At 38.4% G+C, this 27,509-nt stretch overlaps 1 protein-coding gene across 2 annotated transcripts in view; it reads right to left on the minus strand.

The window, feature by feature from the left end:
* The window catches only part of SENP6 (SUMO specific peptidase 6), an 82,244-nt gene extending 55,726 nt beyond the window's left edge, over positions 1-26,518 (minus strand). For both annotated transcript variants that reach the window (XM_033002733.2, XM_033002732.2), the window contains exons 1-2: positions 25,934-26,518; positions 6,154-6,247 (exon numbers count right to left, since the gene is read on the minus strand). In XM_033002733.2, coding sequence (XP_032858624.2) covers positions 6,154-6,247; positions 25,934-25,985 — 146 coding nt within the window. In that variant the 5' untranslated portion in view covers positions 25,986-26,518. The remainder of the gene's footprint in view (positions 1-6,153; positions 6,248-25,933) is intronic.
* Positions 26,519-27,509: the final 991 nt, after the last annotated feature.

The following is a 27,509-nucleotide window of genomic DNA, read 5'->3' on the forward strand; positions in this document are numbered from 1 at the left end:
AATTTAAAACAGAGAATACTATTGAACCTTCAATATTGTTACGGCAATGTTACTGACATCATGAAAGATTCTATACAATCCCATGCATAAATTGAGGCAAATACTAACTTAACCTTAAAAAAAAGTTTGTTCATGCATATCAGTATTCACGTACGTGGTTCAAAACTGCAAACTTCAGTGGTTTACAAGAAAAACTTGTGAATAACTACATTTTATCCCATAGTAATTACTGCCAAAATATGTCTTCCTAAAAATACCACTCTGTTTGGCTCAACTGCTCATTAAAATGTGTTTCTTTAGTACTTCTATGTTTGTAATCTTCAACTATTATAATGGGGAAGATACAAAAAAAAGAAACACACTCCATGATTCTGTGAAAACGTACTCTTTTCAGTAACAGGCAATTACCCTCAAATAATCTTAAGCATTTAAATGAAAACCCCAATCATACATTTTATACTGATAGCAGCTAGATTAGGCGAACACATTCTTGCTTCCAGGAGAAGCAACATGCTTCACATCAATCCTGATAAGGTTCCTCCTCTCTTGACCGCAACAAAATAATAAAACCTTTAGCCAACTTTTAATTGAATGGTTTGGGGGGTTTTAATTAAGATCATTCAGACAGCAATTACTTAAGAATACAAGCAGTTATGCCAGGAATTTGAAGGGAACAGCTACAGAAGAGAAACAAGGATGGAAGTGGAGGTGGAAACATTTCTTAGCTGCAGGTATGACATGTTGACTGGAATATTACATAGAGAAATTTAGCTCTTTACATACAAGGTAACCACTCAGTACTTCCTTCCCTTCCCCCCCATTTTCCTAAAAACTTTCATGCACAAAATTTCCCTTCATGTTACAATTTATTCCTCCACCTTATGCAATAGAGATATCCTTACTTCAAATAAAATAAAAAAGTTATTGACTCATAGGGTGAGAATTGCAGACCCTGAAACTTCAGGAGACAAGCTTGTGCGTACAGTTGGTTTTGATATGGGAAGAATGATATAAATGTCAACACTTAGCCAGTGGCACTTTGTATTTTCCTTTTGTTTACAGATCACAACAATTCTAGGTGTGTAGTGGTAAAATGGTCAACGTAGTGAATCATCACTAATTTCCAATAGAGAGTGTCACAAAGACAAAGGAGTATAGTTGCACTTCTGTACAGACTATCCAGATATTAAAATTTTAAAATACTGTAAAATTTTTGTTAAACTCTCTTGCAGGAGTAGATTATTCTTTCAAGGGATGCTCACTGAACTTTCTTAACCCTTTACCGGAAGACAATGAGTTTAATGCTTTCAAAAATTTTCCAGATCCTAGAGCATACACGAAACCCTGCAGCACAGACATGAATAGCAAGAATCCTACGATACCTGCAGCTCTGGCATGCACCTACTGTGTTAGCCTAGCCAGATCATTTCACCTTCATTTCATCTCTAGATATGGTTTTCTTCTTCAGCTCCAGCTCATACAAAAATCAAGACAATTTTCAAAATGTCCTTGTATAGTGGCTATACTTTTAGGGCTTCAAGACACCACAGTACTACAACCATTTTAACAAAGGGTGTTTGGGTGGGTGAGAGAGAAGGTAACAGACTCAAAACGAACAAAACACTGAAAAAAATCCTCAAATCAAACTGAACAAGAATAACTCTTCTGATGTAACTAGGATGACATGGGTAGAAAAATATTTGGGAATTGGATGTTTTTAAAGAACCAATATTTTTAGATTTTAAGGAATGCAAAGTACATGCATCAGTACCAGAAAGGCTGTTTTTTCAAAGAGCAGAATACATAGCAACTGAGTAATGTCTATTTGCTCATGTATCACATGCTTAGTTGCCTGCTTAAAAGATGCAATTTATACAGACAGGAAAAAAACCCCACTATACCACACTCCCACATACCAGACAGTAATATTTTAACAATACTGAAATGAAGCCTCAGTGGTCTTGCTGGGAGGAGGCTATGCCTCCACACTTTGTCACTTTTAACCAGGGAATAAGAGAGAGATTTTTACATTAGAACTATAATTTCTAACTTTTCAGTACTTTAAATAAAATCTCGTAACAAATTAAAGTTAAGTCTTTACTAAAATTTAAAAAACAAAACAAAACAAAAAAACCCAGCAGAAGTAATTTAGGTAAATAGAGTTCTTTCCAAAAGCGAGATCATAATTACACATTCAAATGTAGGCACTGAACAAGAGAAAAAAAAAATTTCTATTTACTTATGTCTAATCGCTTACCATTTGTTTAATGTCTTAAAACATTAAGAACTGAGCAATAGCTAGCTAGATACCTCAGTTTAACAGACCATAGTTGAACTACTATCTACAAGAAACCCAAACTTTAAACCTCTGTTGATCATTGAGGTTACACTCCAATGAGCTGCAAGCATATTTCTACCCCAGCTGATCCAGTCACATTTCAAACGTGATTGGAATTTCTTTCTGAAAACTCTCACATATAAAACCAGGAGGCTGACATATTTCCCCTCAGAGCACACTGTGTACATTCTTTTTTGAATTACACAGTGGTAGGCAGCACATTAAAAAAAGCTCTGATATCGGAGGCACAAGAGAAGCAATGGTATTATTCAACTCATGCACAATGCCCTCCCATTAAAAATAACCTTAACTAAAACTAGTAACAATTAAGAACTGAGGCTCTGAATAAAAATGTCTTTATCAATTTAAAGGCTATAGTGACTTACTAACAGGGACACAAAAGAAGTATAAAACATCTATATAAATATGAAGGGGGTTTTTGAGAAAAGGAAAAAAGTATTGAAAAAAACCCCAATAATTTTAAAAAAATAAAAATGTATCATTGCTTTTCCAGTCAGGAATGAAAGGGAACAAGCAGTTTATCTTCCCTAAATAGAAAGGGGGGGGAAAAAATAAAAGTTGGTAAAGAAAATGTTCATTAAGAAAGAATACCATAGGACAAATAAATGAGACACACCCATTTATTCGTATTCAGTTTTTTGATAAGGCTATTATTGAACAAATCTCAGTGGAAGGCCCAAGTCTAGACTATTAAAAAACAATATGACAGCCAAGAGAAATCTGGGCCCATCAGTTTACAAAACCATGTTGGGGCATATTGAGACATACTTCAAAAACATTTACTCAGATATTAAAAAGGAAGTAAATACAAATTTCCCAAGACACTTCAAGAACAATCATCTGTAAACTTGAAAGCGTCTTATAACATGTTAATTTCAGAAATCGCTTTAATTAATATATTACATTAGCCATGTTTGTACAAGTCTTCCATCCTTTCACGTCTTCTGCTACATAAGATATACATGATTTCCATCATTCTGTGATGGTCTGTGCAGGTTCCAGTGTGTTCAACTGACCAACTGGTCTTTTTTTCCTACTGTTCTACAAAAAGGTTCCTCTCTTTCTGTGCGATCTCCAAGTACAAAGCAATAAAGGTCTCAACTCACTATCACCTTGATTGCTATGTGAAGTAGATCAAATCTTCTAAATCATCAAAAATGTTAGCTTTACTTTTTTTTAAGCAGACTGAGATTATCTGCAGGCACTTATTTTGGGATAAGATACTTGTCATTTAGCATTTTTGAATTTCCAAAACTCTAGTTCCATGCCAAGTATCAACTCTAGCATAATTTAAAAATTTATATACTGTGTTGGGTGATCGTTTATTTTTCCTAATCTTCTTCAGTTTACAAAACTTCTTTTTGTGTTCATTACTTGACACCTTACCATTAAGACACATTCTATCTAATTCCCCAAATAAGTTAAAGGACACACTTCTTTTAAAATAATCTACTTATTCAAGAAATTACTTTGGTAGGAGGTCATTAACCACTTTGTGTTCATCTCAGAGGAAAGATGATCCAAGCAGACATCCAGTATTGACCAACAACATTAGCGCAGGTCTCATGGGGTAATACAATACAGCCAATCTTTTAAGTGCTGGAATGTTATTCTTGGGCCAGTTCAAAACAAGCTTATTGTGTGTCTGCCACTAAGAGGGCAAAAAAGCTGTGATAAGACCAGACACTAAAATGCTAGCGCCTCACCAAGCAACATGAGATGCATCCAGGCGCTTGCTTCAGATTCACAGCTTTCTCCACACAGAAATGCAGTAAATTACAAGCACTGCTAGTAAAAATCCGTGTACCATAGTGAATGACATTTTTAAAAAACTGCCAGAATACATACTGACTGCATAGTATACTCAAAATATTGGGGGGACACAAAGCTTTATGTTGGAATGATTCTATGAACACTGCTAATCTTTGAAATGTTTCACTAAAGGTAAAGGGAATTTAGAAAGAAAAGGACAATTTACTGTCAAAATAATTTGTTTCCTAAAGATTCTCTTCTGTCAGTACTTTGTTATACAAAGTAAAAACATATCAGAAAAGCAAAACACAGAAAGTATTTCAAAATGCTTAAAGCTTATAATGTTGTTAAGACAAACAAACCCTGAGTGTTACCAGAAGTAAATATGTGGGCAGCTTAAAACATAAAGCTCTTTGAATGGAGGGAGAAGTTGCCTGAAATGGTATCGAGAAGATGGGTGAGCAAAAAAGGCAGGATCTCCACTTTAAATCAATTTTCAACTACTCTTTTATCTGTACTTCCAGATAAGATTCTACATAATTCACAGGTATAAAAACGAATTACTGATGTGAGTAGGTAATAAAATTTCAATACTGGCTACAGGAAACCTGTTTGCTGTACAGAATATTTGAAAGAAATGAAAAATCATTCAGAAATACCATACTAAGATACAGTTATATAAAACCTATGTTCCATAATCAGTTTTCCAAACTTTTTTTTTAGCTTCACTACACCAAACATATCTCATTCTGTGTTCTTAAATCAACATCAGCTGGAGACAGATGGAAAACAGCAGTAAATTACTAGAAAGAAAAAAAAACGTTATGCTTACAAATGTGAGTTACTTTTACTTCTTAAGTAAAATGCAAATATTAACAGTATTATATGTACTACCACTACACTTACAACATATTACTGTGCACCAGAAATGGATATAAAATTGCTAAGAAAAAAAGCAAGTTAGATTTTATAAAACTAAAATGCTCTTAGTTTAAGAACCTTTTAAAAAGTGGTTTTAACTTCTGATACAGTTCTGTTCTGTCAAAAGCTCTTAATGCTTACCTCACACTCGAATGAACTCCTGAAGTCATTTTTTAATGCCCAAAACATCACGTTTCTTAAAGTTTTTGTAAGATTACAGCATAGCCTGCTGCTGCAGCCTAAGTTGTTATGTGCCTACTTTCCCAACTCCCTTCCAGTGCACAATTATTTGACAGAATATTACAAGATATGAATTCATACAAGTATTATTTTTGTACTTAACCACAGGATTCAGTTTCTCCTTACCAGAGAACCACAGTATCCTTTTTAAACTTGCAGGTCCTACTCTCCAAATATCTAAGAACAACAAATAAACTTAACATGAATTCTTCACACATAAAACATGTTCTTTTAAGAATTGTTAGTCTTTTTGGAAAGAAATACATGGAGAAAACATAGTAACAATAAAATATCACAAGAACAAAGTATGTATTCAAGCTACACACAAGGTTTAAGTTTTAGTAAAAATCCAAACATACTAAGTAAATAAATAAATGATCAGGGAACAAAAGCAGTCTTAACTCTACCCAGTGAGATAAGCACAAGGGAGAAAAACTTACAGTCTTTTAAACCCAGTTTAACTTGATGTAGGCCTACAGCTACTGAAGTACCTTAATCGTAACTGTAAGTACTGAGTAGCATCATCACTAAAGGAAAAGTTGAAGATGCTTTGTTACCCTACCCTTCTGTTTCCTTACTTTCTATGTTGACATATTTCTTGTCTGTGTTCCTTACTTACAGAGTACCTCCAAAGACAACTGCAACACTTTTCAAGTGTACTGTACCTTATGTGTAAGCCCCGTGTTCACAAATAAATTTACATTATAATACATTTTTATATGGCAACACTATTTAAAATAATCGCTACTTTGAAACAATTTCTCTTAATCACTGACATTTTTAAGATATTACATATTGTTTCTTATTAATAAATTACAAAAAAAAATATATATTTATAAATAGACACATATTTTCAGTAGCCTAAATAAAAGCATCCTTACTCTTTCTCTGCATCTCCTTCACTTTCTTCTGCATGATCAAAGCTCCAATTATTTTTAAAACCACCATCTCTCTTGGACTGTGATCTATCCAAAGCTGAAATGAGAACAAGTTAAGGTAAGTCTTGATTTCCAGCGGAGTTATTAATCAACACAAACTACAGGAGTAAACCAGGTTCATATATTTTCCCCAAGTATTTATTTTATTGTTGTCAATGTTTGATTATCATTTGACAAGGAAGGTTCATCAATGCAGTGGTGACTCATTTTCCTAAATAAATACAAGTGAGTATCTGTCAACATCTTGATTACTAATGCAACAAGTCAGATAGCTATTAAAAATTATGACATGAGGTAATTTTACAAGGATTTCAACTGTTTTCCTGACATCTGTAAATTTAAGGGTTCCTTCTCTATATGCCACATGCAGAAAGGGTCCTCACATTTATTATTTAAATGTCTAATACCCATGCACACACTTAATTTTTCCATATAAAAGCAACAGTTCTGAACTGCCCCAAGTACAATCTCAACCTAATATTTTTTTTCAATTTGACATGTGACACTGACCTGAATTAATATCTGATGCTAACTGAAATTTCAGTGTTAGCATCAACTAAGTAAAAACCCAAATCTTCTGATAACAGTCACACAACACCAAATTTCAGATTTATCTACTGCAATATCCAACAGAATGGACATTTTCATATAATATGATGGCATAGGAGTATTCCTAAGTGAAGATGGTCCAGAGCATGGAGACAGCACTCATTAAAGCAAGGCACTGTTCACACCAGGTCCTAATTATTGCAACTAGGAGCTGTCTCACACAAATTCTGTACGACAAACTAGGCAGCAGCTTTGGTTTTGGTGTAATTTAAGTATGTCTTTTCTTACTATGTATTTCTTTACATAGTTGGAAATGCATTTAGAAATAATGAATGCAACTCTACGTTTTAATAGAAAAAAAAAATATCACAGCCAATAACAGATATCTAAAGTATAAACAGTGCACAAAGAAATATTTATTGCATATTCAATCTTTGCTTCCAGCTACTTGCATCTACCAAGGACTTTGAGCCACGGATGATACTTTTGTGTTTAACAGCCTATGCTAGCCTTTTTCTTCTCCCCGCTTGCTTTTTTAATCAGCCCTACTTCTTAGATTCAACAGCATCTTGTAGCAGATAGTACCTCAGCTTAACTATACATTATATGGGTAAGTATCTCTTTTTGTTTGTCCTGATTCAGTCTGGAATCTTTGGCTCTTACTTAGTACTCCACTCTTTCAGTTCTTGTACTTTGGAAGACAGTAATAAGTAATCCTTCCCTATTCACTCATGATTGCATAGATCTCTACTGTTTTCTTTCACAGGCATCCTTTCCCCAGGCAGAAAAAAAAAAAAAAAAAAAAAAAAAAAAGTCTTTTAAATTTTTCCTCATCAAAAAGGTGTTTAATGCCTTTAAATCACTCTCAATGCTTCTCTCTGAACCTCTTCTAGTCTACTGTATCCTTTTGAGATGAGGATACCAACACTATGAAGAATATTCAAGATGCATACATGCCATGAATTTCCACAAAAGCAGCATGATGTTTCTATTTTGTTCTTTGTTTCTTTCCTAGTAAGTCTTAACACTGGATTTGGTGTTTTCACTGCTATGGAGAACCGCATTGATCTTTCTGTACTAGAAACTAGATAATACCATCTTTCACTGAAACAATTCAGACCCAATCATTGTCTACAACAATTTTCCTTCTTACTTCTCATTCAGTCAGATTACTTGGCATTTACCTACACTGAATGTCATGTAAGATTTTAACCCACATAACCCAAAACCCAAGCATCTGCTATTTTCTTTAGAAAGCTAGCCATTATACTAACCCAAGAAAAGTTTGTAACATCTACAAACTTTGTCACCTCATTATCAAATCCTTTTCCTTATATCTGTGCACCAATGTTAACACAGAACCTTGGGGAATTCAATTGGTTACTCCTATTAACTAAATGAACCATTTTTGCCCTCTCTTTCCATCTGTTGCCAGTTGTTCCTTCTAAAACTTTCCTTTTTATCCAGAGGCAACTTGGCCTCTCCAAAAGCCTTTGGTAAAGGACTTTACAGAGGGAACAATTAAATTAATTCTTATCTTCATTTCGACAAATTTAGATTGTATGGTCACAATGCTCACTGACGTAATGTTCCTCAAATACCTCCACCGCCCTTTTTAAAAGCTGTTATCATACTAGCTACCTTTTTTACTTGCAGCAGAAAGATGATTCTACCAACAAGTAACACGCTACAGTCATTACCTCCTTTATCCCTAAGTACTGCAATGTCTTCCACTGATGTTTTGAGTTATGCTATCACATTCCTTCTTAAGATATATTCTGGCATTAAGACCTCTATAAGTGTTGTCAAAGTGAGTGCAAGCAATTCTGTTTTTCAGCTATGACCATATTTTCTCCAAAGTTGCCTTTTACAACTCACTTGCATACTGACCACACAGATACTCCAGAAACTTTTCTGATGAGTTTGAAGAAATACTAACAATAGCTTTTATGCCTGTTGGGAGTTATTAATGAAAAAAAAGTCTGCCTGCCTCATTTAAGTTAAATCCACCAGCTTTTTTATTATTCTCTATTTTCATCATTTGGACAAAAGTTCAGATTCAAGGACAATGTTTTATTTCAGTCATTTCACCTTACCTTGCTGTTTAGTCATGCCAACATTTAGAGGGGCCTTTTGAAGTCTATTTAAATAAGCAGCACACATGTGCTGTAAGCCTCCAGTATGGTGTCTTTAACTCCCAAGCTGCCTGCAAATATTTTACACTCCAGCCGCATCTTTTAGTTCATTTCCAAAAAGTTTCTTAGGATTTTCTGTAGTCTTTTTTTTGAATTAAGCACTTTCGTATTGAATGGTTTGTCCATTGCTACAGACCAGCTCAGTTGTCCATAGAAGAAGAGTCTTAGTATCCCAGCTCTGCTCACTCAGCTCTGGATCAATTTTCACCTTCTCTAGCATTCCTGGTCCTACTAAAATGCAAATCTAGAAGTATACCATCATGTTAGCCAGAATGTTCACCTGAGTTACTTGATCTGAATGGCCATTTGGGATCCAATTCCATATAGAATTTATTTTTTTTTTTTTAAACAGGGGTAACAATTCATCTGTCACACAGGCTAAGTTTTTAACTATTTTATAGTAAGACTTAAATTTGCAACCTCTATGCTGCAATTCCTGCTATGTATACTATCAAGGTCATTCTAATCAGCAAGACACATTTATATCCAGTAGGTGAAAATATTCAAATAAGCAGAACAGGCCCTAAGATATTGAGCCAATATAAGTCAATTGCTATACCTCTGCCCCAGAAAGGCAGCATGCCGGACAAGATTTCACTAGCAATGACAAGTCCTTTTTCCTGCCACTAAAAGCTACCTTTAGCGCCATTATACCAAGGGAGATAAGAAATTCTGAGCCTAAGGAACTAAATGGGTTTTAAATAGACATCTTAAACAGCTGTATCTAACATTTTTCACTGCTTTTTTAAACAACTGCAATCAGTTACATGTCATTTTTTTTAAAAGCCAATTTAAAAAATTCCTGAAAAAATAATTTGTATTTTAGCTTTTATTAGAACTTTTATGGCATTATTAACCATATCCTGAAGCCAACATTTTAAAAATCCCCATACAGTCTTTTTGTGTAAAGCCCCATTAACAAATTTTGGATTACAAAACCACGCATGCTTATAGGAAGAACAGCACAAAGCAGATTAACACTTTAAGTTACTGTGTGTGGACACTGCTCTGTAAACTCCTTTAGTAGGAGTTTCTAACATTCAACAGTGTCATTAAGCAATTCCCAAGTGGGAGGAAAAAAGTTCAGTTGTGAATCTCCAGGAAATAATATCAAAGTTGTGCATTTGCAAAAAAATCCTTTAAAATTCTGCCTGTCTGAAACACTAAATTGAGGAGTGTCATATATAGTATTTAGTAAAGTGATGGTGTCCATCAGAAAATAGCATCTTAGAAGATTTTTTTGCATGTCTTGTACCTCGTGCTCCAGGGCAAATCATTCCATAAAAATCTATATTACAACTGACCAGAAAAACATACCCATTTCTTTATCATTTTAGATGTGATGCTGCATTGGGTTTGCACAGCAAGGTTTTGGTAGCAGGGAGGCTACAGGGGTAGCTTCTGTGAGAAGATGCCAAAAACAGCCCTTATGTTGGACAGACTCGGTGCTAGCTGGCTCCAAGACAGACCTGCCACTAGACAAAGTTGAGCTCATCAGCGATGCTGGTAGCACCTCCAGGATAACGTATTTAGGAAGGTGGGAAAAAAAAAATGCTGCACAAGAGCAGCTGGGAGAGGAATGAAAATATGGGAGAGAAACAGCTCTGCAAACACTAAGGTCAGTGAAGAAGGAGGCGCTCCAGGTGCCAGAGCAGAGATTCCCCTGCAGCCCGTGGTGAAGACCACGGTGAGGCAGGCTGTGCCCCTGCAGCCCACGGAGGTCCATGGTGGAGCAGGTATCCACCTGCAGCCCGGGGAGGACCCCACGCTAGAGCAGGTGGATGTGCCCTGGAAGAGACTGGGACCGTGTAGAGAGCCCACACAGGAACACGATCCTGGCAAGACCTGAGGCCCCGTGGGGCACAATGGAGCGGTCTGTTCCTGAAGAACTGTACCCCATGAAAAGGACCCACATTGGAGAGGTTCATGGAGGACTATCTCCTGCAGGAGGGACCCCATGCTGGAACAGAAGAGTCTGAGGAAGGAGGAGTGGCAAAGACAACACCTAATGAAGTGACCACAACCCCCACTCCCTGTCCCCCTGCGCCGCTCAGGGGGAGAAGGCAGTGAAATCATGAATGAAGTTGAGTCTATGAAGAAGGGATAGGTGGAGGGAAGGTGTTTTAAGATTTAATTTTTATTTCTCATTATCCTATTCTGACTTGATTGGTAATAAATTAATTTACCCAAGTCAAGTCTGTTTTGCCCATGACAGTAACTGGTGAGTGATCTCTCCCTGTCCTTATCTCGACCCACAAGCCTTTCATCATATTTTCTCTCTCCTGTCCAGCTGAGGAAGGGAGTGATAGAGCAGCTTTGGTGGGTACCTGGCGTCCAGCCAAGGTCAACCCACCACAGATACAAAATGCATTTACTGGCCGCAGGAAGACCAACATTTCTAGGAAAGCAACTTTTTCAGGTGTATCATCTACACATGAAACCTAAATCAAACAAAGGTTTGGTTCAGGACCAAGCTGTTTTTCTAGGAGGACCTGAAGCTTACATTCTTTTTTCCCCAGTTACACTGCTAAAGAAATAATATCAGCCTCATCTTACAAATGCTTAGACCATCACAACTGAAACCAACTTATCAGATACTGCATCAGTCATACAAAAAATGCAAATTAATTTAAATGTGCTCAGAATCATCGCCTTCATCCAGACTCATATTTAAGTAAATTAAAAAGAATGCTTCTAAGCTTTCTATTCTGTTGTTCATTTAGAGTCATCATATATATTGTTAAGAGGATACAAGTACATAAAAATCTGACAGAGAAATACTTTTTAATTGTTTTACTTTCCCTGTTGCTTCGTTATTTTTTCAGGCAGGCTACTTCAGGCTTCTATGCAAAATAGTTTTTTTATCTTCCAGCTTTGATATCATCAGCTCTAGTAGATCAACTGTGTAACCACAGTGAGGTTGCACTTTTACATTCTGAAGCAGCATTACATGAATGGGTTCACACAGCCCTCACTTCCTAAAACCTAGGGCTTCTTGCTCATGTCCTGAGACCTGCGTACATCAGCACAGCTAGTTCTTCACTGAGAGCAATCCTGGGGAAGGAAACTAATTCACACAAAAATATTTTGAGCAGCAGGGGAGGAGGAAAGTTATTTTTCAACCATATCAGTTCCCTCCTCTGTTCAACACGTTAGAGGTAAGGGGGCATCCAGGAACTGAGGCTGTTTAGGCACTAAAAATACCAAAGAAATCTGCTTGGAACCACAGCCTACCTAACCTGCATTTATGGATACAGATTTAGAGATCCATTGCTTAAAAAATGCTTTAGCTTTCCTCTCCCTAAATTATCTGCAGATGCAAAAAAAACCTGTCAAAACCACTTCCAATAACAGGCAGTAATCATAAACTGATAGTGAGATATTACGTGAAGCACAGAGTTCAGTGTAACAAATGCAAAGAATGGACACTTTCACACATGAAGGCAATTGAATTTCTCATATGGCTAATAAAAACCCCACCCTTTCAAGAATGCAATGTCAACGGAAAACCAATGATAAGTATAGAGCATCCACTCCTGGACAAAGAGTTTACAAAAAAAAAAAAAAAAAAAAAAACAAAAAAACGCATTTTTAAGAGGTCTGTATTTCAAAGATGGAAAATCACCTGTATATTCTGACAATCAACTGGGGTTTTTTCTCTAGGACTTTCATACACACTGGGTTGCTTACAGTGCAGAATATCATGGAAAATGACTGGACTCAAGAACACAAACTATGTAAGTTTGATCACTTGCTGAACTGCGTTTAACATTTTCGAAGTATTAGCAAGGAGTAACAGGAGAGGATAAATGGAGGACAGAGCTCTGAAATATGTTAAACATTTTCTTTGTGATGTCTTTGAAGTTTTTTCTGGTAAGACAGCAGTGGTAACCATACAATGGACAACTAGTGTTTCTTGACCTTTTCTACTGATTCTCCCAACAGAGATGTAAAGGTATCACCCAAGGATGATGCCCTTACAATAGCATCAGTAAACAATGCAGAAGTTCTTCAAGAGGGCTTCTCTAGTCACACCAGCAGCAAAAGGAATGCTAAGGAAAGTGTGGGCCCACTGCTCAATGAGACAGCAATCTAGTGACAAAGGACACAGAAAAATATTAAGAACATGATTTTTTTTTTTTTTCGCCACTCCAGATTTCACTGGTAAGTTCTGGCCTCTCACCTCCCAGTTTCCTAACTCTACCAAGCAGAATCTGTGGGAATGAAACATTGTCCACTGTTGACAAAGATATGAATACGGAACACTTATGCCAGTTGTACACATAGGAGTCCATAGGATCCGACAGGATGTATCTGATGGTGTTGAGGAAGCTTGCCAATGTCACTGTCAGGCCTCTTTATATTATCTTTGAAAGGTCATGGCATGGGAGAGGTTCCCAATGACTGGAAAAACATCATACCTATCTTCAAGATGGGCAATAAGGATGATCTGGTGAACTACAGGCTAGTCTGCTTCACTTCAACCCTGATAAGGTTATGAATCAAATCTTCCAGGAAACCATTCCCAGATACATGATGACAAGAAGGTGAATTGCCAGAATGGATTTACCAAGGGCAAACTGTGCCCAACTAACCCAGCTGCATTCTACTGAGATGGCTAGTTCTTCAGGTAAGGGGAAAGCAATGGGTGTTGCAAGGCCTCTGACATGGTCTCCCACAGGGTCCTTATAGCCAGACAAGAGAGATATGGACTGAGTAAATGAATGAGGAGGTGAGAAGAAAACCAGCTGGACCTTTGGGGTCAAAGGGTGATTACTACCAGCACAAATCCAGCTGCTGGCATCCCTCAGCAATCAGCACTGGAGCCAGTATTGTTTAATGTCTCTATTAATAATTTGGATGTTGGGACCAAGTGCACACAGCAAGTTTGCAGACAATACCAAACTGGAAGAAGCAGCTGATACAGTGAAAGCCAGGGCTGCTATTCAGAGGGACCTGGCAGGCTAGAGAAATGGGCTGACAAGAACCTTAAGGAGTTCAACAAAAGAAAATGCAAAGTCCTACATCTGTGACCAAATAAGCCCATGCAGCAGTACAGGCTGGGGAACAACTGGCTAGGAAGCAGCTCTTCAAGACGATCTGGGGGTCCTAATGGACAACAACGCAAACATGGGTCAGCAGTGCACCCCTACAGCAAGGAAGGCCAACCACATGACATACTAGCAAAAGTTTAGACAGCAGTCAAGAGAAGTGACTCTTCCCCTCCATATGGTACTTCCATATGAAACTGTAACCAGAATACTACATGTAGTTTTGGGCTCTCCAGTATAACAAAGACATTGGCACACTAGAGCAAGTTCAGTGAAAGGCTGTCAAGATAGCCAGGAATCAAGAACATGACGTATAAGGAGAAGCTAAAAGAGCTGGGTTTATTCAGCCTTCAGAAGTGGGGAAAGGAGACCTTTTTGCTGTCTTCAACTACCTAATGGGAAGACAGAGAGAAGATAAAGCTGAACTCTCCACAGAGATGCACAGGATAAGGACAAGAGGCACTGGACACAAGCTGGAATGAAGAAAACTCCAACTCAATGAAAGAATTTTTTTACCATGAGGGTGCTCAAGAGTGGATCAGGTTGACCTGAGGGGTCATAGAGATTGAACAAAGCCCTGAGCAACCTGCTCTAACTGGGCTTGGTTTGAACAGGAGGTTCCAACCAGCAGTCAGATGAAACCAGTGACTACACATAGGCACAAAGCATCACCTAAGGCAACTGCACCATCATCACAAGCACTTCCAAAATGAAGTACTTCAGTCACTTTCCTTATTTTCTCTCTCTGAATAAGTCTGCCACCCATTCAAACTTTCCACACGAGTAAAATAATTTAAATAACATCAAAACCAGGATCCAACCATTCAGGGGAAACAACAACAAAAAAGTAATTTTTTCATCTCTAGCATTATGAATATATATAATTCTCTAATTAGAGAAGACCTCTATTGCTAGACAAGAGATATACTAAAACTTCAGGAAGGAAGAAGAAAGTTTCGGTATTTTTATAGGAAAGGTAAATACAGGAGAGATATCTTCCTATTTTATAGGAAAATTGGAGGATGAAAGGTTAGGATAGGCTAGGGACAATTTCTGAACTGCCAATTTACTCTCAGAATGTAAAAAAAGTATATAAAGCTAACAAGCCATTTCAACAAAGATAACACTTGAACAAAGATTCCAGAATATGATTTCTGTGGCAAATCAGCACGTGATGTTAATCACATGTGATCTCAAATTCTGAACGCTGGAAGAGTTTTATAAGATAAGCAAAACACAGCAGGAAACCTTACAGTATATTACGCATCTGCTTTGCACACTTCTGATTTTAGACTTCATTATGCACCATGGGATCCATCTTCATTAAAAAAGCTGAGGTTGTGCAACTGAGAATATAGCAGCACTAAACAAACAGCAACCTATTTTTAGAAAGTGCTGAAAGCCTGCTAGACACAGAATAAGATTAATAACCTGGCCTAACTACCTGGAAATTAGGCAACCAACACTTTGAGAAGGTTTCCAGGTTTGCTCCAGTAACTGGAATGTCAGATTGAAATAAAGCATTGTATCTACATACTAAAAGGAAGAAGAAAGGAAAATAAAAAATTTGTACTTAACACTTTTGGATTTATCCTGCAAACTTTCAAAGACAATGTCAGATAGATATTATCCCCTCTATAAAAACAGGCATAAATTTAAGTCCAAAAAGGTTCCATGACTTCCACAAGAAAACAACTTGCAATTGTAGAACACAAGAAGAAACTCTAAAATGTAATTAAAGCAGAAAAAAGCAAGACACTTCTTTGATGTTGTCAATTGTTCAAAATTCACCTGAAATGGACAGCAAAAAAAGCACACACAAAGAAAACATCAATAATTTGGTCAAACGTAAAAAACACATCTCAGAAAAATCCAAGTAAGGAAAGGATGAAAGGAGGCTGGAAGAGTTAGTTAAACTCTAAACTGTGAGAAAAACTTGCATTTGCCTTTCTGTAAAGGCCAAAGACCTGGGTTTTTTCCCTATTCTTAGTGACACTGGCAAGCTTTCATACCCGTATGAGAAGGCAGGCAGCTGGATTTGATTGTTGATATGGCTGAAAAGTAATACAGACTAGCTCTACCAACACTTCCCCCCCTGCCAGATTAGTTTTTTTGCCAATTTAGTTCCTTCAGCCAACTTGCCATGAAGCCAGAGAAGTGCTGGTGTTGACTCAAGCAAAGCTGTGAGCACACTGTCTCTGGGAGGGGCAGCAGGACTGTCGCTCTGAGCAGCACAGAGCAGCCAGGTAGGCCTGGTTGTGTTGTAAATTCCTGGCACTATCAATCACATGGCCATACGGTGTGGTCCTACACATGGGGACTGTTAAAAGTTAGAAAATGCACATACAGTTAAAAATCAAGTAAACCATTTCTATTAAAAAAAAAAAAAAATCAGAGAAATGCAATACAAATATAGGCAACAGTATCCTGCTCACATCAGATACACTATATACTTCAACTTCCTCTGCAATCAGAGATCATTGATGCAGTGAGGCATGATGTAATATAACTACCTTACTGCATTAAAAACAGAAATCTTTGTAATGGAAGCATAAAACCTCACTAGATCGAACAACAATGAGTTTAAGGAACACTGACAACTGCTAACTAAATCACAGTATGCTAATATTCACTAAGCAGGCTTTATTTTTAAAAAGCTAAAAAGTAACTTTAACATCTGTAGAAAAACATTTTCTCAGTAATCACTTGTAAAGGCAGTGAAGATGAGGAAGTGCTATGATCAACCATTTTTTAATATGACAAAATAACACGTGCCAGCTTGCAAAATGCACCCAGTTATGAACCTACTTTTCAAAAAATATCACTTAAAAGATAGTTGAAGCGATACATCCAACTTCTTAAGAGACCATCCTGCAACTGGAGATGAGTTTCAGCCACCTTCATCCAAACACAAAACTCATGCCTACCTTGATCTATCAATTCTTTTTATCCCAGCTCACAGAGTAAGTCTTTCTTCCAAGTAAGGAGCAATGCCTTTTCCATCTAACAAAGGCTTTGCTAGACGACAAAGAACTTCTTTACTACATTAATAACAGATTTTTTTTTTTTTTTTTGGTGGTGGTGGTATTCATCAGGTGAACATTCAGCTGTATTTGCCTTATGGCAGAACTAGTAATCTCAGTTAAAAGTTTACTGCCCCACTGTGCCAGGTATATGCAATCATAATCACCTGGACCAGAGTAGTCCAGAAGTTCACTTCTGAAAGTTTATTCACAACTGAAAGGATCCTTCAATTGCCTCTTGAACAGTAAGCCTTGGTAGAAATAGTTACAATGGACTCTAGTAAGTGTTTCTAAAAGAAGTGAGCCTCAGAAATTGCAAAGGCAATTGTAAATATGAAACCTAACATCTACTGCATAGTTCAAATTCTCATCTAATGGGCTCTTGAATAATCTTGCTGTTAGACTGTTGTATTAAATTCTGTCATCTGCAGGATATTCATATTTTGCTAAATGAGCCATAAAAATTGGACATGCCAAACAAACACAACATTATATCCTACAACATTAATAAAAATACATCAGTAGAATGAATTTCAGTACAAGTAAAACAACTGTATGGCACAGGATAAAAACATCCTCATGAAAACAACAAATATTTTTGCAGCTGTTTCTTACAGACAAAAATTTCTAAGATTACATAATATTAATCATGTCATACAGTATTATGTTTTACCACACCAGTAAAATACTATTGGTATTTATCATTCCTAAAATATCATCGTGGCCAGTCTTATTAAAAAACCAAACCAAACCAACAAACAAAAAAAAAACCCAACAACCAAACAGGGAGACTTTGCTCCAACTACAGCTTATATGTTCTGAAAGCAAACCACCAAAACCCCAGGAAGACTGTTCTTCATTTATAATCATTCAAGATTCGGTCAGAAAAAGATAGCCCAAATTCAATGTCTTTCACTCCAAATGATTCTTTCAAAGGAATTACTGGGACACGCATTCAGAAATGTTTCCTTGCCTCATGCAGCACTTACAGCACTTGCCCATTAACAAAAACTTTTTAAAGGCCTGCTGACCAACCTGAGAAGAATAACCACAGTCTGCTAATTTATTCCCTCCGGTCTCTAGCATTCATCATAAACTTGTTCCGCGCAGAAGTTAACCTGTTACTTAAAATAACTGAATTTCCCTGGGCAGAATATAGCTGCTGTTACACAGAAGTATTTATTCTAAAATTTAAGTTATGTATCACACCTTAAACTGACTTAGCAACTCACTAGAGGGAGATGAAAGGGGGAATGTCCTACTCTCACATGCAGTCTGTCAGATCTCCCCAATCCAAGCCATTGTCCTGCCTCTCACACTTACCCTTCAGTGAGCAAATTCAAGAGGTTTGGCAAAGCATCAATCTGGCAAGACAGTACACAGCAAATTCAGTCTCTTTAGCAATAAACTAGTAAATCTCAGGGGTGGTGGACAGTACGAGACACACCACAAGGCTGGAATCTGCAGGGTTACAAAGAGGAAAGGAAGCAGACCCCTCCCTCTCCCCCACCTGCAGCAGTGAGCCCTAAAAGCAGCACAGCTGCAACACATAACTCCCTCTAATCAGTTAATAATGTTCTGTTAGTCCCTACGCCCAAACCAGTTAATAATCTTAAGCCTTGTAAAGAGAACCAATAAATACTTGGCATGCAGTTTTACATCCAAAATGGAGTCGCAGCATGATAAGATAAAAGCAGCAACATCACAGTTCACTGCTTTAGGGAATCCATACAGCCAATTTATCATTACTCTGTACAAGACAATAGCATTGCACCTTCATCATTTTACTATTCTTTGGACAGTTTATTTTGAAAGCATTATTTTCAAATTTGATATCCACACTGCAAATTGCTAGTGTACATTAACTACAAGACATCACTACTCATGCATTTACTACAACCCTTTTAATAACCAACTATCCTCATATATTTGAGCATAACTCCTTCCACAGATTACTTAGAAAAAAGTTATTCAAACAATATCATTGCCAAAATGCTATTTAACTTGTAGCAGACATTACACCATAAATAAAAACAAAACAACTTCCCAAAAGTTATTTGCTCTTAATTATTCCTGTTAGCTACAGTATCTAAATAACCATTAGCCATTCTGTATTCTGATTTATTCTAGACTGTAATTCAGAGACTGAATTCCATTTGGCACAATCCCCAGTTCTGTGCAGGGAGACTACACCATACAAGAAAATTAAATAAGTTTTCAGTACTTTTACGACATTCTATTTGAAGTACTCAAAAGACATCTCACAAATGTGTCTATGTACTAATGAACCAGTAAGCTCTACTTGTAATATGTTAGTAGTTCTCAAAAAAAGCTTCCAACCCAAACATGTGTCACTGAATTAGGCAGTGATTTAATGATTAAAAATAGACCATTTGATTTTAACTCATTCTTTAAGAACTGGTTATCTTTTTCACATTTCCTAAAGGAAATGAAATTTTGTGGCCTCAGCAGCAGAATGGAAAACATTTTTTATCTCATATTAGTGAAGGATCAGGGCAATAAAGATTGCCAGGTTATTATTTTTGTGTCATGATACCCATCAACACAGGCTGCTGGGCACCCATTAGGAAGTGCCATTTACTCCTGTGAACACGACAGTCATAAGCAACTGACTAGGCCAACACAAGTCACCAACTTTGGCTTCACCACAGCTTAAGATCAGCTTCACCTGAAAATGTTTCACATGCTAGGCTGTCAAACACAGTAAGAGGAATTTTAACAACACATGTTTTTAAGAATTAAATGTGTAAAATAAAATTACCACCAGGCTTAATTCTATATAATGAATATGAACAGTAATATTTTTACTAGTGCTCTAATTTTCTTTTTTTAAGCAAGACGTAATCAAGTACAGAGCATCAGACAGATTTCAACCTATGTAAGAATATCCCTACCTTAAAAAAACCCTCCAAATTGAAGCCAAATAGGTGCTAAATCATGGGCCAAAATAAAGGAACTTTCCAAATCTGCTTCCCTCCCCTCCAACTGAAGTGCCTTTCAGAACAACCAAGTTAAGAGAAGAATTACATTTGCCTTTTTCCCCAAAAAAGAATTTGTTCCCTTTAACTCTACAGCCTGCCCCACCACAACAGCTCCATTTTTATCTTGTTTTCTCTGCCTCCTGCACTATCTTAAGCTACTCTATACACTCTTCCACTCCTTTCTGCAACACACACACACACTGTGCTGTGTACAGCATCCCCCAGCTGCCCTGACCCCTGACCGCTCAGCCACTGTATGTACTAACACTGCTCAGCAGCAAACCAAGCCGTGCTGAGGCAACGCTGAAACCTTTGCTTCAGGGACACTAATTCTGACTTCTCTGTTTTATGGAAGTGGGCAAGTTTCACAAAATTTCTAGCTATTTACCTGTGAGATCTCTACTCCTCTGCAAACAAAAGGGTTTCATAGCTATTAATGGGAAGGGAGGAGACAAAATTGTGAGAGGTAACTCAAAAAACCCTCATATTCTTAGAAAACAGTATTTAAAAGTAGTGAGCTTGGTGATTAGTCTCACTTTATAGGATCTGCTACAACACAAAACACCCTGACATCCCTCAGTTACCTCAACTAAGAGACACAGCTAAAACTCTATACAAAAGGTGAAATCTGATACTGCACTGAAATCAATGCATAGTCTTCCACCAACAACAGTAATAAAAGCCAAAGTTGTTGTTGAAACCATTACAATAAATAATCCATTATGTTTTATCCTTGTACATAAACAAGAAGCAAAAGACTAAAATATCCAAATAGACTCATCGTAAAAGTATCTGTGCAAGCAAGACATTTGCAAAATGTTGGTTTATGCTTGCTATCAAGACACATACTGATGTTATTACTACTACTTTTGTATTCAGACTTACATAAAGAAGAGTGTAAGGATATCTTCTAGGAACATTCTCAATTTAATTTACTTTTGAGGCCACTAAAAACCAGTAGAATTTCTGTACTTTTTCCAAGGAAAGAGTAGTGCTTTCCTACCAAATCCAAGCGCCAGAAAATAACAAATGAGGCATCCCACAAAAGATAGTTACTTCTATACCTGCAGCTTCTACATCCCACTTTGTGCAAAATTACTATAGCAGCAGCTACTTAGGAAAAACTACCAAATAATAAATGCCTCTATAATGAAAACCAGAAAGCTGCACACAGATGTTTTTCAACTCAGAAAGCAGATGATAAGCTAGAATCCTACCTATCAAAATTAAACAGAAGGTGATGATGTGGAAGAGGACTTCGGCACAAGCTATTATTTTAGAATGCACTACCAAGCATATTACAACACATTTATAGAGCATTAATAAATAAATTACATTTATTTTTAGTATCTTTCTACAAATTTTAAGAAGCAGCCTGTCTTTCTTAATATTTCATGCCACCTATCACCCAAGTTAGACTGGCACAAAAAATAAGGAAGTAAGAAGATAGGTTCAACTTGAGAACTATTTCTCAGCAAAGTCAACAAGTGGGTTTCATGACTAGAAAATAATCTGTCATTGGAGTCAATGAGAATGTTTCTTATGCTTAAAACCACTGGAAACGACAGCTGAACAAAGGTCTGAGAAGACAATACACAGTGCTGGAAAGAAATTCTGAATAGGTCAGAGGACTGGGAGACATAGGCAAGCCATGGAAGAGTCATGAATTTCCCACTTTCAGATAGAAAACTACTCTCAAGAGAAAGAGAAGAAAGGAACAGAACACGTCTGGACACTGATGGGTCCAATGCAAACCAGAGAAGGAATCAACAGCATAAAGCAGGAGTTTGGATTATGATAAAGACACAGGTGAACAATAACTGAAACAACCCTTCCCTTCATTTTAAAACTAACACTTACCTCCACTAGGACATAAACAAAGTGTCAGAGAGTGCTTCAGAGACAATTACAACAATTTTCAAGTATTTTGTCTGAATATAAACTCCACTCTGCCCTACTAATTTGTATTACTGCAGTCAGAGATTTCTTAGTATGATTTAAAGAAGGGAAAAAAAAAAAGGCAAAAAAGGCTGACCATCACTTAAATGACAACTCTATGTCTCTACACTAATATACAAATACTGTGTGTTTCTATACCACTCCAGAATCTCATCTGCCTTTAAGACAATACACAGGTCTCCAACCCTTGCTTTGTTGAAGACAATTCTTTACACCTGAGCTGAATGAAAAACAAAGCAGTCTTCTAGAGTCCTCTGGCAGACAACTGTGAAGTTTCTTCTGCAGCTGCTAATGGGTAGTCCACATAGTTTTCTCTAGTGTTATTAGGAAACCTGTAGCCAAGAAAATGGAATGAAAATTGAACAAATTCCTGCCACGACTGCATTGAAATCTCTCAGCAGCTCTGAAGGTAGGTATTGGCAACGTTCCTTAGAAGGGAGGTCCTCAAAAAGAAACTTCAATATTGGTTCTCAGTATCACTACTGTAACCACCATGAGACTAAAAAAATAAAAAGAGGAAGGAATAAACCATTTCTCCTTTCTTTTGGAAAATACATGCATTTAGGAATATTTTAAAGTTTGCCTGTTATCTACTGCACAAACATAGGGAAACTTCAAATTTAAGGCTGAAAAAAAGAAATTACAATTTCCTTGCAACTCAGTAATACCGAAGGAGGCACAATGCAACAGGAGTTGCCACAATTTTTCTCCAGGGGTGATGATCAACATTCGTCTCTATCCCTACATGTTGAACAACCCTCTATTCTAAATCCAAATAAATTTGCTTACCATTGCTTTATATTTGAGGTGTGACTGTCAATAGAGTAACACAGGAATTCCTGCACATGGAAATCTCTAATCACTAAATTTCTACTCTTCCAAATCAGGGAAGAATTCCCATGCAACAGGACTACTTTGTTAGTGTGAATTTCTGCATATTCTGGCCATAACTTTGAAACCTTACTGTAGGAAAGTAAATTTAGAGAACAAGAGAAAAGTTTTTACCCATTTAACTTGAAAACTAGCTTAAATAACAAAAATAAGGTATTTTCCACAATTCTGAATTCTAACAGTCCTAACATTTCAAGAAAAGTAAACACGCAAGTCATGTATATCAATGTATATGATGTATATCAACTATTAGCACCGTTACAGAATGGTAACAAACGAAGCTTTAAAAAGAGTCAAACATTATAGTTCTAGGGATCCTTTTCACATTTTCCATAAAACAGTCTATACAACACAGTATAAAAAATGATGACACATTAGATACGCAAAACTGGACAAAAACCATGTACTAGTATGAATCACTGTGTTCAAGAACAGCATTACCAGAAAGGCAACAGATAAATCACTCAAGGAACACCCTTCCAGAAAGACCATTTTGTTTTTATTGGAGAACAAAATAATAAAAATATTAAAAGGAAGCACTTTAACAGCGGAATGACTGCCATATTTCTTCATAGTAACATCTGTTACTCCAAATGAGAGAAAAGCAGTATCTTACTGGGCATGTGGAATCAAAACCAAAATTCCGAAAAACTATCATACTTAAGAGCACTTAATTTCATTTAACTGTATGTTTATCTTAAGTCTAACTGATAATGAACATAAGCGTGACAGCAACAGAAGCTTCTGTGTATATATACATACACATATATAGGTACACAGCACAGTTTCCATTAGACTGAGTTCAATTAATGACAGATCTAGCATCCACTTGTTCCATAATTCATTTGTTTTGCTCATTAACAGCAGGGATGGACAAAGGAGTCATCCTCCCCTCTACCAGCCTCCAATGTAACACTTCCAAAACCACCAAGTAAACAATTTTTGGTTGTTCCTTACAGAGATTTCAGCAGAGTCCATGAAATATACACACTCAGTTACAGATATGACTCTAGGCTCATGTATTAAACATCATCTTACAATAAAAGTTGCCACACTTCCTACTCTGTACATTTTTGTCCCCATTTTTGTCCAGGTTATTCTTGTTTCACAAGTCTGGCACTCATGCTTGTCTTGACTTTGGATAATGGTGGTTCTACCATTAGGTTGATCTAATGTGCCACTATATATTTCCAGATTACAGACTGCCAAAAAACCCCACAGGTATATATATTCTGTGCCTTTACTTTTTCCTATAAAATCAACATGCCTAATAAGAACCAACATCTGAAAACCTTCTTTTTCCTTTGCTTCAAATCAGTACAAAGTTCACCAGCTCTTCCTAGAACTGCTATACTACTATCATCCCATTTGGAATTGGACCACCCTCAGAAATTTTTTGTCACCACCACTACATTAGATTTTCTTCACATGTGATAGAAACCCTAAGAGTGTGTGAGAGTGCACACCCATAATCAGTCCTAAAATTAACACGTCCACAAATACTGAGGAAATTCAAACCAGCTCATAATCCACCAATAGTGGACCACTGAAGCTTCAAATGGGGATGCTATCCAGCGTGGTGTTGGTCCTGCTGTTGGAAAGAGATCTCATAAGTAAAAAACATGTGGGTGTTGCATATGAAATTTGTCTTTTCTTAGCCACCTGTCCAACCAGCAAGTATCCAAGGTGCACACAGAAGACAGTGACTAGTCATCACCCTGACACTTCTAGTTGTCTGCACAAACCTCACTATATTCTGTGGAGAGTTCAGGAAAAAATGGTGCATCTGCATTTCAACACCAAACACTTTAAAGGTAGAAGAGAGGCAACATGACAGCTGTTATTAACCAGAAAGAGTTTCTGAGCATCAGAATTTAAGATTAATGATTCAAAACATTTTGTTCACACAGTACTTCTATTCCAGAACATCTAGTAATAAAAAACAAAACCCAACATTCTGCAGCAACAGAAAATCTGCAAGAGGTATGTTCTGCATAATATAGGTACTGCAAAATCTCCAATGATAAACTTAACCCTGACTTGAAAAACTGTACTTATGAAGAGTAATTTATTTAATTAGCATACATTTTTCTTCGTTATCAACATGGTAATTTAGGAGAATTTAGCAGACTATTGGCCTATGTCATCAGGATATGTGCTTACAGCAATTTTGCAAGACTACAATAGCAGATTTTTTTTTTTAAATCGGTGAAACTGTAAAGGCTCAACAGTTAAAGATATTCCAATTTCAGGAGACTTTCTGCATTATAATTAGGAGCTTTACAGTAATAAACCCACTAAACCTATACGTCACATAAAGTAGTCAAGGCTTTACAAACGCTAAAGGTTTATTTCAGTTGCAGCTGATCGATTCATCATCATCTTCTTACCACAAATGTAAGAATGATCCCTCTCCCCAAACTAACCTCAGCCCCAAACCTTTAAAGTAGCATTTTAGAAGCCGACAAGACTCATTTTATGGTGGGGGGAAAGGGTACGTGCTAGGCCGGGGCCTGGGAGCAGACTAAAGGCAGGGAAATGCAGCGGGGAGGCGGCACAGCAATCCTCGCTTCCCCTCCTCACCTAGTGCTAACCTTGCCCGGCCGCCCACCAGCCCACCGCCCCTCCGAGAGAGGATTCCTCCCGCTGCAAAACCGGCCCTCCTGCACCGAGCCCCGGCTGCTCTCGGTGCTCCGACCCTACAAAGAAAACACTGCACTTCCAAAGCCTCAGAACATTCAAAGAAAGAAAGAAATGAAAAGAGTAAGAAATCAAATCACCCTCACTAACCCCTCCCTCAAAAGCAGGTCTCTTTTCACCAAATCAAACCACCACCCCTCACGGCACCCACCCTTCCCCCACCACGAAGCCACCTCTCATTGTCGCCGTCCCCCAAAGGGGACCCATTCCCCCCCCCCCCCCCCCCCCCCCCCCCAGATGCACACACACGCCCGCCTCCCCCATTCCCCAGTCTGTACCGTGCCCCTTACTGGTTGCCAGAAGGGAAACGCAGCCCACGGGCCACATTCCCCCCCCCTCAGCCATGCACGCACCTTCCAGAAACAAGCTGTCTCTGCAGCCGCCGCCGCCGCCGCCACCGGCCATCTTCCTCCTGCCGAGCCTCGCTCCCTCACACCATCGCCCAGAGAGGCGGCGGGGCCTGGCCCTTCCCCCGGCCTGCGCGCTCCGCCGCCCACCCCCACTGCGGAAGGCTGGGTGACCCGCAGCGGCGGCGCCGCCGCCGAGGCCCGGCCCTCTCCCGCTCCCCTCACGGCGGCCCGGGCCGCGCTGCCTTCCGGCCGCCGTGCAGGAAGAAGCGGAGGCAGCGCGCCCGCTCCTCCCTCACCGCGTCCGCCACCGGCGGCCCCCCGAGCGGTCGCCAGCCGGGCCTGGCCCAGCAGCCGCCGATGGCGCCCGGTGGGGAAGCCGGGCCTGGCCGGGACTCCGCCGGAGGCGCCTCCGAGCGCACGGCGAGGACGAGGAAACGGTGCGCGCCGCGCTGCCGCCCCTCTCCTCCATGAACGGCGCGGCGGGGCCTCACCGGCGCTTCCCTGCCGAGACCCCCGGCTCGCCCGCCACCCGCAGCGGGAGCCGGCGGCTTCCCCGGCCCCCAGACGATAAAATGGCCGCAGTAGGGCTGCGCCCGGTAATGCTTCGGGCTCTCCCGCTCCCCCCTTGATCAGCTCGGAGGCAGCGGCTTTGGGGAGGTGAGGAGGTGGATCGGACTGCCTAAAATGAATGAACCTGGAAGTGCGGGAGTCCATAGCGCAGGACTGGGGCCCGCTGGTCTCTCACCTCGCTCCCGCTCGGGCAGAGGCTACAAAGGGCTCACGAATTCTCATCAGTCATAAAATTAAATCCAGAACTTAGATTCCGCAAAACTTATAGCATTGCTAAGCCAACTGTACAGAAATTGCATGTCATGGCCTCGGGTATACTTGACTTTTAAAATTCAGAAGCCCTTTTTTTAGCATGTAATGTTTTACATTTTAAAAAGATTTCTTGTGAAGCCTAACTACCAAAACCATTCATCCTTTAAAAACTGGATGATAAATTATGACAGTCTAGAGTTAGGGAAAACCAAATACTCCCTTCTTGGACGGGTTCCTTCTGGAACTCTACTGACCCCACTTCTAGTGCAGAATCAAGGAATTTTTATGTCTAATTTAAAGCACTTCGTTTCTAAAATGACTAATCCCTGAAAAGTGAGCTTCCAAAAATGCTTGAATTTAAGAGTTTGCAGGCTAAAGTCCTACATTAGGTAAATTCCAAGTACCTAGAGCATATGAAAATACTAGAGAGAGGAAAATTACTTGTTTTCATTTGTCTTTTACATTTGTTATTTTCATTCCTGAATTTTCTATGTGGATACCACCCATATTCATAAGCTAATGTGTTTAAAAATACCTTAGATGTGACCGCTCCATTTTTACACAAGCAAGAAGTAAAAAGAAGCAGAGAAGAGTGCAGAGCTGGCCTGGAGGAAGACACACAGGACACATCATCCTGCTCCCCAAATGCTACCTCACACTTAACAAGCAATTAGAATTCCAAACGCTGGAACAATGCTGACAAACCTACATATCTCCACTTTCAAAAGCTTCTTAGAAAAAAGACTTCTTCAGAAAG

This window comes from Tyto alba, unplaced genomic scaffold (assembly GCF_018691265.1).
Source record: "Tyto alba isolate M040663 unplaced genomic scaffold, T.alba_DEE_v4.0 Super-Scaffold_40, whole genome shotgun sequence".
NCBI lineage: Eukaryota > Metazoa > Chordata > Aves > Strigiformes > Tytonidae > Tyto > Tyto alba.